The 16058-nt window shown below is 62.0% G+C and overlaps 1 protein-coding gene across 1 annotated transcript; it reads right to left on the minus strand.

Moving 5' to 3' along the window:
• Positions 1-328: 328 nt before the first annotated feature.
• MED12 (mediator complex subunit 12) lies at positions 329-15969 on the minus strand. Its single transcript, XM_015832497.1, has 41 exons — positions 15858-15969; positions 15434-15609; positions 15197-15307; positions 14744-14998; positions 14071-14217; positions 13809-13908; positions 13544-13680; positions 12855-12986; positions 12056-12182; positions 11714-11940; positions 11527-11610; positions 11024-11176; positions 10656-10800; positions 10446-10624; positions 10180-10323; positions 9550-9713; positions 9271-9402; positions 8909-9136; positions 8403-8547; positions 7808-7928; positions 7609-7710; positions 7396-7509; positions 7162-7316; positions 6725-6904; positions 6440-6511; positions 6121-6272; positions 5878-6039; positions 5700-5811; positions 5481-5570; positions 5152-5261; positions 4663-4798; positions 4266-4427; positions 3739-4119; positions 3500-3650; positions 3044-3255; positions 2676-2756; positions 2253-2470; positions 1940-2123; positions 1542-1668; positions 1338-1424; positions 329-376 (listed from the first exon to the last, which is right to left on the minus strand). The coding sequence occupies exons 1-41, from the start codon at positions 15952-15954 to the stop codon at positions 333-335; spliced, it is 6036 nt and encodes a 2011-aa protein (XP_015687983.1). The 5' UTR covers positions 15955-15969; the 3' UTR covers positions 329-332.
• Positions 15970-16058: the final 89 nt, after the last annotated feature.

Raw genomic sequence — 16058 nt, forward strand, 5'->3', positions numbered from 1 at the left:
TCTGTGATACAGGGTTCATCTGGTATAAATAAAGTATAAAATCTTACAAGTTGTTTTTTTGTCATTATTTTAACAAAAATACTAAAAACTTATTAAAAGCTGAAATCAAAGTGGGGTGGGAGACTCTAGCAATCACACAGGATTCGGAAACACTGGTAGAAAGTGGAGATTAAAAACACTCGTTTGGCATGATAAAACACTCCTGGCCGTGGACGGGTGGGGGCTGCTGCTGCACAGCCAGAGTCCACGGGTGGGGGGGCTGGTCTCCCCCCCCGGCCCTGAAGAACGGCCCTTCCAAGTCCGCCGTGAAGCCGCTTCTTCTCTGGCGGGGCTCAATACCGTCCGAACGGGTTGCTGCTCTGTTGGGGCTGCGTATCTGTGCGGGCCAAACACGGAGTCAGATGCCGGGAAGGGAGGGGAGCAAACGGCTCAGTATTTGGGGCAGAAGCTGGCTGGATGTGGAGGAGGCGGGCACGGCGTCAGGGACACTCCTGTGCAGGAGGTGCCCATCACACCACCCGGCTCTGTGGCAGGGCAGGCTCCCCTGCACCCGACAAGCTTCTCAAGCACACGTCTGTGCCGTGGCCACGGTCCCTGCATCCCACTCCAGCCAAACTTGTGGGCGGGCTCCTGTCCGCCCACAGATCGGCTGGACCCGTGGCAGGGGGCCTCTTGGGGGGAAAAGGATGGGGACAAACCACCGTAGGAGCGACCCCTTTCTCCCCAGGCTCACAGTCGCCGCAGCCTCGGCCTCCTCAGCCTGCCGAGTGAAGCTGCTGCCCCCTCTCCAAGGCTGCAGGAGGGACCAAAGCCACCCGAGGGGCAGCCCCAATTCTATCCCTCCCCCTACAAGCCAGCCTTTTTTGCTGAGGTAGCAGGAGCCCAACTCCGGGGCTGCCCCACGTGCCAGACGCCCAAGCGAGCCCCTCAGTGGCTCCTCTGAAGCCTCGGCAGAGCCCCCCTCCCGGTGCCAGGGCGGGCAGCTCCTCTGCCTTCCCCCAACTCAGACACCGCAGCTGCAAACGGCTCTGATCCGCCAGGTGGGAAAAAGAAGGCCTGGCAAGGGGGGGGGGGGAGAGAAGCTGCCTCCAGCAATGCTGGCAGCCAAAAGCAGTCTGCTCTGCTGGACCCTCAACGGCCCCCTGCATTTCCCCTCCCATGAAGCTCTCTCCCTCGCCTTCAGCTCTCATTGAGGGCCACCTGCTCAGGTGTGCTTTGGAAGGTGAGAGGGGGAGCACCCTGCCCCGAGAACCCCACTTCCTTCCCCTAAGGGGAGCCTGGGAGGCTGCAGCTCTGCCCGGCCGTCTGAGCTACAGGGCCCGGGGCGCAGGCCTTACTGGAGAGCTGCTGCTGGAGCTGCCGGACCAAGGCGGCCGTCTGCTGCTGCTGCTGCGTCTGCTGGAGGCCTTGTCGCTGGAACTGCGCAGAGGGGGAGGCGTCACTGAGGCTGTGGGCGGCTGGGAATCCCCGGCTGCCCCAGGGAGAGGCCGGACTCACCAGGGGCTGCTGAGGAGCCAGGCCTTGCATCCCCAGTCCCGGCGGCTGGCCCTGAGCTTGGGGCTGAGGGACGGGGGGCACCGGGGGAGGCTGCTGGGGGGGTGGCTGTGGCTGTTGGGGCTGTGGCTGCGGAGGGGGCTGCTGCTGCTGCTGCTGCTGCTGCTGCTGCTGCTGCAAAAAAGAAGGGCGAAGGGAATCCGTGAGAAGCGCAGCCAGGAGCCCTGGGAAGACGGAGGGTCACCTCCACCACCTCAGGCGGTGTTCTGCCAACTGGGCCTGTGGCAGCCATTGAAGCAGCCTGGACAAGGACCTCCCCTCTTTTAAAACCCCTCCCCTTTCGCCACAGACTTCCAGTCCCGTTATCAGAGCTTGCTTAAGCCCCAGGCAGGTCCACAGTCCCCCCAGGCAGGGAAAGCGTTTGCCAGAGTCCATCGCTGCTCACCCGTAGCAGCTGCTGCTGCTGCTGCCGCAGGTATTGCTGTTGCTGCTGCTGTTGCTGCTGCTGCTGCTGCTGCTGCTGGTCAGGCAGAAGCTGGCTAGGCCGGACCCCCGTGGGGACCCCCTGGGTGCTCAGGTGGTTGATGCTGCCCATCATGGCTGGTTGCTGCATCGGCTGATGGGGAAACCTGAAGCGGAGGCCGGGGAGAACCGGCGCATCAGATGGCGGGCCGAGACAAGCTCCCCCGGCCGCCTTTCGGGCAGAGCCTTGGCTGGATCGGGTGGGGGTGGACGCAGCCCTGCAGCCCCCCGGGTACCTCTGGGCGGCATTCAGGGCGTGCCCATATGCCGGGGCCTGCTGGTGCACGTATCCACTGGGCCTCTGCATGGATCGGACGGCGTCGACGAAGGCAGGGTTGGCGCTGGGGTGGGCGTTCTGGTAGGTCTGGCCGGAATAGGTCGAGGGGACCATGGTGCTGGCCTGGGAGGGATGCTGCTGAAGGCTCAGGTGAGGCACCCCATAGGGGGTGTAACCCTGCAAGGGGAAGAGGGAAGCAGGGGCAGGGACAGCAATGGGCCAGGCAGGATAGTTACTGCTCAGAAGCTTCACTGAAAAAGGCGGCCAGTCTCTGATGCTCCCGCCGAACAGAGACCGCGCTCGGCCCCACCAGCTTCCTTTCCCAGTTGTCTGGGCAGGAGAAAGTTTCCTGGAAGAAGCCGCCGGAGGGCTGGGCACTCACCTGCGAGGGCTGCCCGGTTCCATAGGCCGGAGTGGGAGGCATCTGGCGCACTGGTGGCTGCCCCAGGATCCCCTGGGTTTGCTGGGAAGGCAAGAGAGAGTCATGGCACGGGTGGCTGGAGCACAGTCGGTGCCCTGCAGGCGAGGCCAGGACCCTCGCTGGCCCCGAGATCTTTCCTTCTAAACTACTTTGGGCCGTGCTGACCGAGAAGCGGAATGATAAAGACCAGGGTGCTTTTCGTCCCACTTCTGGAAGAGCTGGAGGCTGCCTCAAAGAGGTCTCCAGAACTGCCCACAGGCTGAAGGGAGACGGGCAGGAGACCCTCTCTCAGGCGATCCGCTCTGCAATCCCCCTCCCTGGGAGCTTACCAGTTTGGCCTGCAGCTGCTGGCGCAGGAGCTGCCCCCCAGGAACAGGGGGCGGCGGCTGCTGCTGCCTATAGACGGCTGATTTATAGGAAGGGTCCATTCCCAGCATGCCCATGCCGGCTGGCAAGACCCCCGCGTAGGGGAGCCGGTTGGGCACCAGCTTTCCTATGGGCATGCGCACCGGCCGGTACGATGTGTCCAACCGAGGGCCGCCTGCAAGGAGAAGCAGCACATCTTTTCTGGGCCCCTCCAGGCAGAAGAGGCCAAGGGCGCCTAGCTCAGCCCCGGCCAGTGCCAGGAGCCTGGGGGAGCTTGGAGGGAGCCCAAGAGGAAGCCCCTCTGTTCCGCTGGGCTCCCTGTCCCGGCTCTGCTTGGGGGTCCTGCTGGGGAAGCTGCCAAAATCCAGGCTCGGGGGGGGGCAGGTCTCCTCTCCAGGAGACGCCGGCCTTTGACTGACCTGCTGGGAGGGGCTGGTTCTGGGCGTAGAGGCCCACCGGAGGCTGCCCGTAGGCCAGGCGAGACATGGCATTCCCCGGCTGGTGGTGCAGGAGGTCGGCAGGAATGCCGGCACCATAGGAGACCCCTCGGCCCGCGTTCATCAGGTATTCCTGGGGGGGGGGCAAAGGCCATGAGAAGGCAGGCCGGGCAGGGTGAGGGGCTGGGGGGGGGCGGCCCAGCCTTGGGGAGGGGGCTCACCTCGCTCTTGTTGGCTGACTGGGCGCGCTTCTTGTTCTTGCTCTTACTCTTGTTCTTGGGTTCCGCCGTGGAGCTGCCGGCACTGGCGCTGGCCTTCTCCGCCTTGGCCGGCTCGACCACCTTCTTCTCCGGCTCCAGAGGCACCGGAGTGGGGGGCTCCTCCTCCTCGGGAGGCAGCGGCAGCGGCTCCAGGTAGTAGCTGCGGGGCTTGGGCTTCAGGTGGGTGTGGTAGAGGAGCAGCCGCTGCTGCTCTTCCAGGCGGGAGACCTTGCGGTCCACCCGCACCGTCCCGAACCAGCCCCAGGAAAGCGGGGCAGAGTGCTTCAGGCCCTCGAAGAGGTCCCAGGGCGAAATCTTCTGCTTGGTGGAGACCTGCAGGCCCTGGGGGGAGGAGGGGGGGAGGGGAGGACAGCCATGGCGATTCAGCCCTCATTCTGAAATCTGCCAGTCCCGCAGCCCGACCCCCGTCCCCTCCCGCCAAGAGCCAAGCCCCCCCCCCTCAGCCAGAGGCCCAGGGAGCCACTTGCCTCCTTCTTGAAAATGGAGTCAAAGCCGGCAATCTTGTTGCCTTTGGTGTCGATGAGGGAGCCCTGGGGTTCGCAGGTGATCACGTCCCGGGTCTGCTTCGGCAGGGGCAGCAGCTGGCGCACCTTCTCCAGGCTCTCAGACTGTCGGTCGCCCAGCTCTTTCTGCAGAGGAGGAAGCCGCCATGCTTGCCACTGCGGCTGCCCTAGGGGAGCTGCACCGTGGCCCCAGCCGTCCTGCCCTCGCTCCTGTGGCTCCGGACAGGGCCCCCGGGTCGGCCCCCTCCTGCCCGCTGCCCTCAGGCACAAGAGCGTTACCCAGGAAAAAAGCAGAGGTCGACCCAGGAACACACCGCCAGTGCACCCCTTCCCTCCGGGGGGGGGGAGGGCTCTGGTTTACCCGCAGCTTCTTGACCAGGTTCATGTAGGCCCGCTTGTTCTCCTCCATGCTGCCTTGCGAGATGCTGGACATGTCAGCGGCCAGAGTGCCGTTGATCAGCACGCTCAGCATGTCCAGGACGGTGGTGAAGAGCTCACTGGAAGACCAGGGGCCGAGAGGAAGGGCGGTCAGCAAGGGGCAGCAGCAGCGGTAGCCCCCTTGGCCCAGGCCAGGCTTTGCACTTGTGCCGGAAGGGCTGCCAATTCACACGGCCCTTGTGGCCAGGAAAACTGGGCCCCTGTCCTGCTACGGATGGGGCTCTCGGGGGGGGGGACATTTCTTAAGGACTTGGTCCCCTGCAGAAAGCCCAGCTGACCTGCAAGGGTGGATATTTGACCCAGCCTGCAGACAGGCCAAAAATACCCCCTCATCACAATCAGAGGCCTCCTGTGCCCCAACAGAGCTGCTGAGGGGCTGGGGGGGGGAGGTCCTGGGGAAGGAAGGGCTCACTTGTTAGACTGCATGTCCACCGTGCCACTGCTGATGATGTCCAGGAGAAGCACCGCCCACTCCGTGGTCTGCTGGGTGCTGCGCTGCACCGTGTCGAACATGCCCCCCACCTGGCGGGAAGGACCACATGAGCTCCCGCCCCACAAGAAGGCTGGGGCAGAGAAAGAGGGGGGCTTCCCCTGTCCAAGGAAAGGGGGCTCCCTAAAAAGGGAAATTCTGTGGGAGCGGCAAGGGGAGCAAAAGGAGGCCAACAGCTCCAGCTCTGCCCGACACTTAGGGGAGCAGCCTCGGGAGGCAGAAGGGGGCCCCTTCTGCCCCCCCCAGCTCACCAGATTCAGCCGCAGCTTCAGCGCCTCGTGCATCAGCTGCTTGGCCTTGCAGTCGTCCTGGTACTGGTCTTCCCGCCAGTTGGTCACAATCTAAGAGGATGGTGATGGGAACAGCTCTCCCTCAGCAGGCAGAAGCTGCTGGGGGGCCAAAGGCTGGGAAAGGAAAGCCCCCCCGGAGTCCATGCGGCCAGAAAGCCACCCTGGGGATCCTGCACTTACCTGCTGAACCTGGCTGAACAAGGAGGTGAGGAGGCCCTCGCGCTGCTCGTCCTGGCCCTTCAGGCAGGTGAGCACCAGGGACAGGAAGGGCTGCTGGCTCAGCAGAGTCATGCTGCAAGCAAGGGCAGAGGTTGGGCTGGGCTCACAGGGCTTCCCTCCCCCCCTCCTGGTCCCTCACCTCTTCTGCTTCTGCCTGTCTCTCTCCTTGCGGGAGGAAGACCCCAAATGCTGCCCCTTCTCCAGCTCGTCCCCCGCGGCCTTCAGCACGTAGCCCTGCACGGAGGTCGGGAGCTTGGCGATCAGAGGCGCCACCAGCCACACTCCGGACCGTTCCAGGGAGCTGGGTGGGCGAGAGAGCAGCGTCAGGCCAGCAGGCCCCCTGCATCCTGCCCCCTCCGTGCCTCCCCCGACTTCTGCTGACCTAAGGACAGGCTTGGCTTTGGGGTTGGCTGGCATGAGGTTGGAGCAGCTGCCCAGGCTGACGATGCCGTTGCTGGCTGAGTTGGTCTCTGCCGATTGCTGGAACACCTCAATGGTGGCCTTGGCGATGTTCTCCAGGAGGGAATTCATCTCCTGCTGCAGGAGGTGGGGGGGGAGTCAAACACTGGAGCCCTGGCAAGAGGACAGCAGCGCAGCTCGGCTGGGATGAACTCCCAGGCGCTGCCCTTCTCCAAGGGCCTCTTGGCCGCCCTGGCCTCTCCCAGGGAAGCAAGCCGGGAAGCCCCTGCCCCAGTCCTTACGTTGCTGGCCGTCTGCTTGATCATGAGCTGCAGTTCCAGCAGCGACTGGCGCATCGTCCACTGGTCCAGGTTCTGCAAGGAAGGCAGACGGGCGCCTCGGTCAGGAGGACAGCCCTGCTGTGGGGCCAACCTGCCCGCTGGCTTCGTGCTCTCCTGGAGAGAGCCGGAATCTCACCGCACCCCTCGTCCCTGCACCCGTGGAAACAGCCAATCCCTCCCTCCCACCGGGCTCCTGCAGGGGCCAAGGAGCTCCGTCCGCCTGGCCAACGCCCCCCACCCAGGAACCTGCAAAATGCGCTTGATCCTCTGCCGCTGGGGGTTCTCGCCCTCCTCGCTGTCGAGCAGCCGATGAGGGTAGCAGATCAGCTGCATCAGCCTCTGGGCCTGAGTGCTGCTCAGGACAGGGTCCTGCAGGTCGTTGCTGTCCTCGCACAAGGACTTCAAGCATCGCTCGCCCACCCATTCCTGTGGACAGAGGGGGAGGGGCGTGCCACTGACCCTGGGGGCCTCTGGCTCTGCCAGCCACACCGAGCCATCTGCCCCCCGCCTCCCGAGGCCCCGGGACCAGGGCTGGCAGGGCCGTCCCCACAGGCGCGTCTATGCCTCAAGGGGGCTTAGCACCCGGCCCCTCCCAGCAGCTGGACCGGCCACCCGTCCCAGAGCGAGCTCAGGGCAAGGCCCACTGCTGAGCAAACACTCCCCGCAAGGGCCGGCCATCTCACCTGCTGGCAGATGCTCCGGAGGACGTACTTGGCGTAAACATCCAGGCTGGCTGTCTCGATGGAGACCATCCGCCCGGCCGACTTCTTGTCGTCGTCCAGGAGGTCGTCCACCCCTCCCGGGTGGGAAAACCCAGAGCCCTTCAGTTCGGCGTCCCCTGCAACCAGGAGGGGGGACTAATCCAGTGGCCTGACTCCGCCCCTCCTTCCCCCCCCAGACTGTGTCCAAATACGCACCCAGGACAAAGACGGCCTTCAGCACTGCAAAGACAGCCCCATCCACGATGCGATTCTGGGAAGCGGCCAGCAGGTGCCTGTCGCAGGACGAGCGGATGCCCACCGAGGGCTTACCTGTGGGGAGCCCACGCTTTTAGCCCTGGACTGACCGCTGCTGCAGCAGACACACCTAAGGCGCCCCCATCCTGGGAGAGCCGAGGCCCAATGGCTTACTGCTATCCTGCTGGCAGGGATTCAGCTGAGGAGTCTTAAAGAGGTGCAGCAAAATTCGGCAGGTCAGACGGGCCCCGGGCTCCGAGTCCTGTTCACTGCAGGCTGCAAAAGAAGGGCAGGTTGGTCAAGGGCCAGGCTGCCCTTCAGGCTGGGCCTCTCTCCGGGACTGCTTCGGACAGTGTCCCAGCCGGACCCTCACCAGCATTGAGAAGAGAGGGAATGGCTGCGCAGCGGATCAGGTCCTCCAGAAGCAGACATTGCCGGGCGATGAGGATAGCCACAAAGGTCGCCAGGGAATCGTGGAAGGACAGGTCGCTCACCTGCAGGTAAGGAGGAAGGCAGCTCGGCTGAGCCCCTGCCCGTATTACCATTTACATTCAGAACTGACCCCCCCCCTCGCCCCCCCAGTGCTGGGCAAATATTCCCAATATTTCCAAATCAGATCTTAAGCCACATCCCTGAAATGCTGGGATTGAGGAAAGCACCGGATCAGGATGTGGGGTCAGGTTTTGTGTTTTGGAACTAGAGAAGGATGACATCCTGAGCAAACAGGGGCACTGCTGGGAGCTAAGCCAAAAGTCAAGGCAGGAAAAGATCAGTTAGGGGCAACTGGCTCCAGGGAACACAGCTGGGGGCACCGGGGCCCCTGCAGCCGAGCCCAGGCTTTCTCCCCGAGAGAGCGTCCTTCAAGCACACGCAGCCCTCTTCCACACCTGCTTCGCCAATGGGTCCTCCTCAGACGTTATGCCTGCTCTGTAAAACCTCCCTCCTGCCCCTCCCTGTCCCGCCCTTACGTCCACGTTGCAGAGCAGGTCGTTGAAGCCGCACGTTCCGTTGTTGGAGGAGCAGCACAGGGCCTTCAGCACCCCCAGCCACTCGGCACTCAGCAGCTTGCAGTAGCCGGTTAGCTCCGCACACAGGATGGCAATGTCGTTGACCCTGGGTGGGAGAGCAGGGGCCGGTGAGGGCCTGGCTGTCTTCCCGAGGCTATCAGCCGTGAGCCGCAGAGAGGTCGGCCTCGGCCGGCCAGCCTGGAGGTGTGCACGGAGCCTCCTCTTTGAAACGGGTCTGCCGGATTCTCCAGAGGCAGAAAAAGCCACAAAGCCGAGTGACAACTAAGTGTGGCTGATTCAATAGAGCTGAAAGTAACACGTGAATCCAACCTCTACCCCCAGGAACTAGGAAGTGGGGAGAAGGAAGAGGGAGGGCCAGACCTCCTGCTTCTCCTTCCTTTGCTTCCTCCCCAGGGAAAGAGGCATCAGCAGTCCCCCCGTGGCCCCTCACCCGGCCGGGCCCTCACCGGTCCGGGTCGTGGTGCCCCACGCAGACGTGCATCAGGGCATTGCAGACAAAGCTGTAGCGGTTGGCCGGGTTGTCTGCCAGGCTCTTGCCCAGGTTGGTGTAGGTGAAGTTGTGGGCTGAGGGGTTCTCGATGGTGTCGATCATAAACAGGGGTTCCCACAGCATGTTCGAGTCGGAGGGCTCCACGTTGCAGTAGATGGTGTTCTTCACTTTGGAGCAGAAGTCGCTGCGGGGAAAGCAGGCGATGAGACCTGGGTAGCCCCAGCCGGGTCTCCAAGAGCCCCCTCGTTGGGGAGACGCGAAAGGAGCCGGGCTCGGGAGGGAAGAGGCTGGCAAGAGGGCCACAGGTAGGGCACCAACCTGAAGAGCTCCCCAAATTTACTCTTGAGGTGGCTGCAGGACGTGTAGAGATCGTAGAGGTAGGCCAGGATGCAGCGCTCGGCCGAAGAGCCATCCGAGCGGTTCATGCCGTGCTTCACCACCCCACACAGCCTGGGAGGGAGGAGAGAAGCACGTGGGAGAAAGCCGGGACAGGCTGAGCGACCCCTGCCCCTCATCCCATCCCCACCCCCGAAGGAGCCGTTCCAGGAGGGCTGGTCACCTCCCCTAAAGCCTGCAGGGCGTGTGCCCAGGGCTCACCCTTCGAAGACTTGGGCCATCTGGTCCTGGTTGAGGATAAGGCAGGAGTGGTAATGCCGCAGGACGGCCACGATACACAGGCACAGGCTGGTGGTGTAGCTGCCCACCAGGTCAGAGGACTTGAGCAGCAACTCGGCCTCCACCACGCTCAGCTCGTTCAGCAGCTAAGCAGCCATCCGGGATCCGCCGGGGCGGGGAGGGGGTTAGGGAAGATGCAGATCAACTCACAGCCTCCAGCACCACTAGGGGTGGCAAGGCTTAAGGGGCAGGTTTGGGGAAACGTTGTGCTTGGGGGGAGCCAAGATGAGGCGACCAGGTCCTGCTGCAGCCCTCGGCATCCAAGTCACCAAGTGTGGCTGCGGCATCTCACACTGTTAAGTTGGGAGGGAAGGGAGCTTTTGCACTTTACGGCAAAAGAACTGGAAAGCGCAAGTTATGTTGTGTGCATATTCCTTGCACACACTACCTGCAGTTGCGTACTGTTTGTGCCCTTCTGTGCTTGGGGATTCAAAGGGCCTTTGGTGAGGATTTCGGCCTGGCATGGGGCTTCCAACATGACCTGGCAACCCATCTCGGCCACGGGCAAGCTCGGAAGCTCCGCCCAGCCGAACCCCAGTTCGGGCGACTCACCTGGATGGCAAAGTCGATGAGCCCGCTGATGTTGAGCGAATACTCCATCAGGTCGAAGATGAACTGGATGTGCTGCACCAGAGGCAGGTGGTAGGACATCCCTAAGGCAAAGCTGGTGATCTGCTCCAAGACGTTGCGAGATACCTGAAGAAGGAAGTGTGGTGCCCAGCAGTCACACCCAGGGGTCTCCAGAGCCCAAAGCACACACCCCACCCCCCTGCTGCTCCCTCCCAGCCTCCAACCCGCCCTCGGCCGCAGGAGCCTGCCTGAGAGGTGACGAGGTGCTGGTCAAAATGGGAAAGATGCTGGAATTTCGCAAAGATGTCCTCTGCGGTTGGGAAGGCCTCTGGCTTGTTTCTCTTCCTTTTCTGCCCTTCCTCGCCACCTGCCCAAGGCAGATACGTTGTGATGACCTCCGCAGGTCCCAATGGCTTCCACACAGGCCCTTCCACGGGCCACTGAGCAGCCCCACCAACCTGTCTCTGCTGTGCTTTTCCTGTTGAGCACCTTCAAGATATCTTTGCCGATTCTTTTGATGGCGTGGCGTGCCTCGTCGCGCTGCCTCCCAACGCCGAAAAGGACCACCAGCCGCTGGTTGCACTCGTGGCTGCTCGACTCCTCCTGAGAAGGCAGAAAGGCGGGAAAGAGCAGGTCCCACTGCGGTCAATGGGACATTCTCCAGCCACCCACAGGGAGGCCTTTCCTTTCCGAGGGAGGCACCTCCCAAAGATTCTCACATGAAGCCATCTGGGACCTCCTGGAGGCCTCACCAGGCCCCGGCTCATTCCCCCGCACGCCCAGCAAACAGCAGCCCTTCCCCACTGCCCGGCTCATCGCATCTCACCTGGGGAATGGGGAAATGTGTGCAGTACTGGATGTGTCGAGGCTGCTCATAAAGTGTTGCCAATGTCCCATCGGCCACCCTGTCCTTCTCAGGGTCCAGTTTCTCTGGGGAAGGGCTGGCTTTGGATTCACAGTGCATGGAAGGAGAGAACATCTGGCGGGGGGGCAGGGAAAAGGCAGAAAGGTGAGTGGATTCTGCATCTTGGCAGGGAAGACTCTGCCCCCGAAGGCTGGCCAGGCAGGAGCACCCTCCACCAAGGACTTCTGCCTCTCTCTGCACAGCATCCCATGGCTTCCGCTCCCCTTGAGGCCCCCACAGGCCCCAGACAGAATGGGCTGGACCTCCTTTTCCCCCAGGAAGGGCGCTGGAGGGCAGCGGCTCTCTTGGGAAGGAGGCAACCCAAGTCTGCCAGTGAGGGAAGGAAGGACCCAAGGCAACCTCTGCCACATCACCAGCACTATGGGCTTCCCAAAGACCAGCCAGGATGCCCGGCCGGGCCCTACCGAGAAATCAGCCTTCTCCATGTCATCAAAGATGACACTGGAACTGTGGTCGATGTCCATGTGGCACTCCGACAGGCCAGCATCCTGGCAGGGAGAAGGGATGAGGCGCCTCCTTCAGCACCCTGAAGCAGAAGGAGCCCAGCCCTCCCCCCCCCCGATCAGAACAAGGAAGGCTTTCAGCTCAAACCTCCAGCTTGAGGCCGTGGCCGCCCTCCCGCTCTTTCCGGTCGTGCTCTTCCGCCGCATCGTCAAAGGGGGAGGCGGGGCGGGGCCCGTGGTCGATGGCCAGGTCGCCCCGCGAGATCAGGGTACACATGTACATGTTGGGCGAGAAGACGTCGTGTCGGATCAGCTCGCAGAAGAGCAGGACCAGGTTGAAGAACTCGACCCGCTCGTTCTCGCTGCTGGGGTCAGCTGCCAGGGAGGGAGGGAGGCATGAGGAGCCAGGCCTGCTTCTGCCCAGCCGTCCCTGGCCTGACCCCCCCCCCTTTCCTCTCAAGCAGAAGCCGGGCGTGGGCTTGGTCCGTACTCAGCATGGGGGCCTGGGTGTCCAGGAACTGCATGAGGACCTCTTGGAAGACGGGGGCGCTCACTGCCGAGAGGGAACCCGACGAGATGGAGCCTTTTTCGTCCACCACTTCTGAGTCGCCACAGCGCTGAACACAAGCACAAGAACAGAAGGGGTGAGCCCCACGCCTGCTCCCAGGCCCTCCCCAGAACGCCCGAGCCTAGATTTGGGCCCCTGCAGCAGAGTTTGTGCTGGAACAAACACCCCACGCGTGGGACTATTTCCGTGGCCTCATCTCCTGCAGGGACTGCACTCCCCCCTCCCCCCCCTTTTCGTGCTGCATTTGGACTTTGGAAGTTTTCACAGCCCCGTCTCTGGCATTCACCATCACTGCTGAATATTTCACAGGCTTTATTATTTTTTCTTTTTTCCCCCAATGTTTAATGTTTTAGGATACCTGCACTCTCGATGTTGTCTTCACTTGTGTTTGCAGAATATTCAAATGAACTTTGTGGACTGAGCACAAAGTTGTTGGGGATGAAAACACAGATTTGTAAAGCACCTTGAGGTCAAAATGTCTTGGCCACAAATGTCCAGTATCAACTTCAAAAGTGTTCCGACCTGGCCAGAAATGTCCAACCTTGTCCGTGGCCAAGTTGGGCCACTGAGGTGACCAAACAATCCCGGTCGAGTCAGAATGGGACATTCTAGGATATTAACCCCAACGGACATTTCCTTTTTAAAGGGGACGCCCTCCCCCACCCTCCTGGCCTTCTCACACCGCCTCTGCCAGCCCCTCTGGAAGCACCACTCTGCTCACCTCGGCCTCTATTTCAGATTGCCGCTTCTCCAGCAGCTTTGACACCACCATTGCCCGGTGCCGTCCTGACCGCTTGTGGCTCACGGCCCACTCGCAGAGCAGAGCCACCACGGCGTCGTCGTCGGGGGAGATCTGCCAGGAAAGCAAGGGGGTTAATCTGCTGGAAGGGCCGGCCCAACCTTCTCCCCAGCCTTCAGTCAAGCTCCAAGACAGCTCCCCACGGTGCAGCAGCCAGGGCCGGTGCTTCCTTTCGTGCGCTGCACGGGGGAGGCCGTCAGCTGAAGAGGAGCCGTAGACCCTTCCTCCAGCCTCGTCCTCCCCAGGAGAACACGGAGCCAGCACCAGCTGCTTTCCCTGGTTTAGATTTCACTCTCAGCAGCTGAACACGGAGGCCCCCGCAAGCCACCATGGGGGGAGGTCTCCTCTGCTGTAGATCTAACCTGTCCATCTTAAAATGATTTCAGCTGGGAGCCTTGACCGCCTCCCGGCAGCAGCAATTCCAACCTGGCTGCCTTGAATCAAATGCTTTGGCAGTGCATTGTGTGCCAACACAACGTGTGCAGAGAGAGCACCCTGCACTGGCCCCTGGACAAAGGAGGCACCCCTGTCCAGAGCCACCTCCTCCGATCACGCCCTCTTCCCGTTGGATCCCATTTCCCCACCAAGACAGAGAAGCCCCTTTCCCCCACCTCGTGACTGTCCTTGCTCGGCCCTCCCCCGAATATCCTGTTGTACAGAGAATCCAGTGAATTGCTAAAGTCCGAACGCTCAAAACTGTGACTGTCAAGGACTTCTAAAGTGTGGAGCACCCGGCTGATGGTGAACCCTGGAAGAGAAAGGGAGAGGTCAAAGGCAGGGAGCCCACCGCCTGCACAGCAGAGAACTGCAACCCAGCTGCTCAGACACAGGGGCAGCGAGGGAGGGGGGCGGGGGGGGACTCGGGGCAGGGGCTACCTGCAGTGGCTTCCTGGCATTTGTCGAAGGACCAGCGCACTTCCACGGCCTGGCCACGCTCCTTGATCTGCTGCTCCGTCTCCCGGAGCCTCGCTCGGACCTGGCAAGGAAGGGGCATCAGAGGAAGACCTTGGCTCCTGCGAGGATCCTGAGCCAGCCGGAGAAACAAGGAGGGAGCAAGCCTGGCACAGCCCCTCCCCCACCCCTGGGTCAGCCCTGAGGGCTGGAGACGACCCAGGCCAAGAGGTGGACTGCTGCTCACCTGCTGTATGAAGCTGGTGTTGACCCCTGGCATGGGCAGGTTTGAGGGGGCAATGGGCAGGTGGTCGAGGGGAGAGCCCGTCTTGATTCTGCTGTCCGTAAGGGAGTAATGCCAGACAAGGGCGCTGGGGCAACACAGGACAATACTCTAAAGCCAGAGGAGAAGGGAGGAGACAAGGGGGAGGTTGAGTTCTCTCGGGGGTGAGGAGGCGGCCATCCTTCTCAAGGGCAGTTCGGTGTCCAGCACTCGGATGGTCAGCCATTTCCACAGTTCTCTCTGATCCCCAAAGCCAAATGTTTCCTGGATATTCGCAACACCCTTCCTTCCGGGCTCCCCTGTGTCTCCCAGTGGTGAGCCACTCCTGCTAGGACTCTAAGGGAAAGTCCCGTCCTCAGCAGTGGGAAGTTCCCGATGCTGCCTCTCTGCCCTCCTGCTACAACACGGGTGTCAAACTCGCCATGTGACGTGACGTATCGTGACTTTTTTCACATTGCCGGAGCTGGGGTGGGTGCGGCCTCCGTATGATGCAACTGGCTCACGGGCCGGCAGTTTGACACCCCTGTGCTACAAGGAGCAGCCAGGAAAAGTCTGAGATTGTCCCCATGCTCCTTTTGAAGGCCTGTTAGACAACTCACAAGTGCGCCTCCCGAGCCCTGCAAAGCCAAGCGCTTGCCTGGAGGATGCAGCTGAGCCCAAACACTACTGGGCGATGCTGGGGACACAGCAGCAGGTCGCTGAAAGGGCTGGCGGAGGAGTTTCCCGCAGCCGGCTGGGGAGTCGGGGTGGAGGGGAGTGCCGGGGTCGTCTGAGATGGAAGATGGTGAGCCGGGTGCCCACCGCTGGCATCCAGCAGAATGGCAAGCCGGCGGGTGCAGAAGTAAGCCAGGCGCCTGGACAGGTAGGCAGACTGCACAAACTCACTGGAATACTGTTGGGGAGAAAAGAGACCAGGGCTGCAGCCGGGCACTCCCTCAAGACCCAGCGCCTAAGCTTCCGCCCGCCATCTTCTAGGCCGCTGAACGGCCCATCCAGCGAAAGCCCTCCCTTCCTTACAGTTTTACTCCCGTTTTCCCGTCTCAACCTAGCTGGCCCCTCTTCTGAGTTTGCCTGGGGAGTGGCGTCTGACCTGCAGGAGCAGCGGAAGGAGCAGCTTCAGGAGCTCGTCTTCGCCCGGGCGAATCTTCTCAAAGCACTCAAGCACCCAGGTCAGGAACTCATGCCGGTCCAGCATCCCGTCCTGGAAGGAGCAGGCAGAGGCGTAGTGAGAGGGCCAGAGGGGACTCAATTCGCCCATCTTCAACACACTTCCCACCAAAGGGGACCCGCCAGCCAGCCAGAGGCCACTTTCTCTTCCCGCCCTCACCTGGAACATAAACATGGCCAGCTTCTCATTGTAGTCCCACTGCTTCACCGAGTGCTCCACCTCCTGAGGCATGATGCTGGAGGGCGAGCCGCAGGCTTGTGCCAGCAGCTGCCGATGGAAGTCGGCAATCTTCTGCAGCTGCTCCCACAGAAATTTGGTGATGATCTGTGTCCACTCTAGAAAGGGAGAGAGGCAGTCAGCGGCAGAGACGGGGCTGGACCTGCTGTGGGACCCCTCAAGCAGAGAAGGCTTTGGATGCAATGGAGACAAGGGACGGTGAGGGGGGAAAGCCAGATCGTCCTGGTGATTTGGGTGCAGGAGAAACGGCTGCCCCGGGTGGAGGCTGAGAGAGGCCCAGCTCAACCCAAGCCCAGGGCACTACATTGATCCTGGAGGCGTTCGAGGCCGGAGCAGCAGCCCTTACCGCTGAAGGGGTCAATGACATGCCGCTTCTTCACCTTCGTTTCCGTAATGGCAGCGTAATAGGCACAGGTCATCTTGATCAGCCAGGCAGCTCTCATCACGGGCACTGCGTACTTGGCCAGGTAACTAAATATCTCCTCCTTCTTGCTGAAGATGGGCACCTGCCAGAGCACAGCAGGAGGAGGGCGATTCAAACATGGCC

The sequence above is a fragment of the Protobothrops mucrosquamatus genome, unplaced genomic scaffold (assembly GCF_001527695.2).
Source record: "Protobothrops mucrosquamatus isolate PMUCROS unplaced genomic scaffold, P.Mucros_1.0 scaffold4, whole genome shotgun sequence".
Taxonomy (NCBI): Eukaryota; Metazoa; Chordata; class Lepidosauria; order Squamata; family Viperidae; genus Protobothrops; species Protobothrops mucrosquamatus.

Bases quoted from the DNA above. Each gene is read 5' to 3' on its own strand.
- MED12 (XM_015832497.1), bottom strand. From the start codon at position 15,954: ATGAGAGCTGCCTGGCTGATCAAGATGACCTGTGCCTATTACGCTGCC. The intron at 15,610-15,857 runs GTAAGGGCTGCT...CTCCCTTTCTAG, and splicing joins TGTCATTGACCCCTTCAGCG to AGTGGACACAGATCATCACC. The intron at 10,625-10,655 runs GTTGGTGGGGCT...GGCCCGTGGAAG, and splicing joins GAAAAGCACAGCAGAGACAG to GGCCTGTGTGGAAGCCATTG.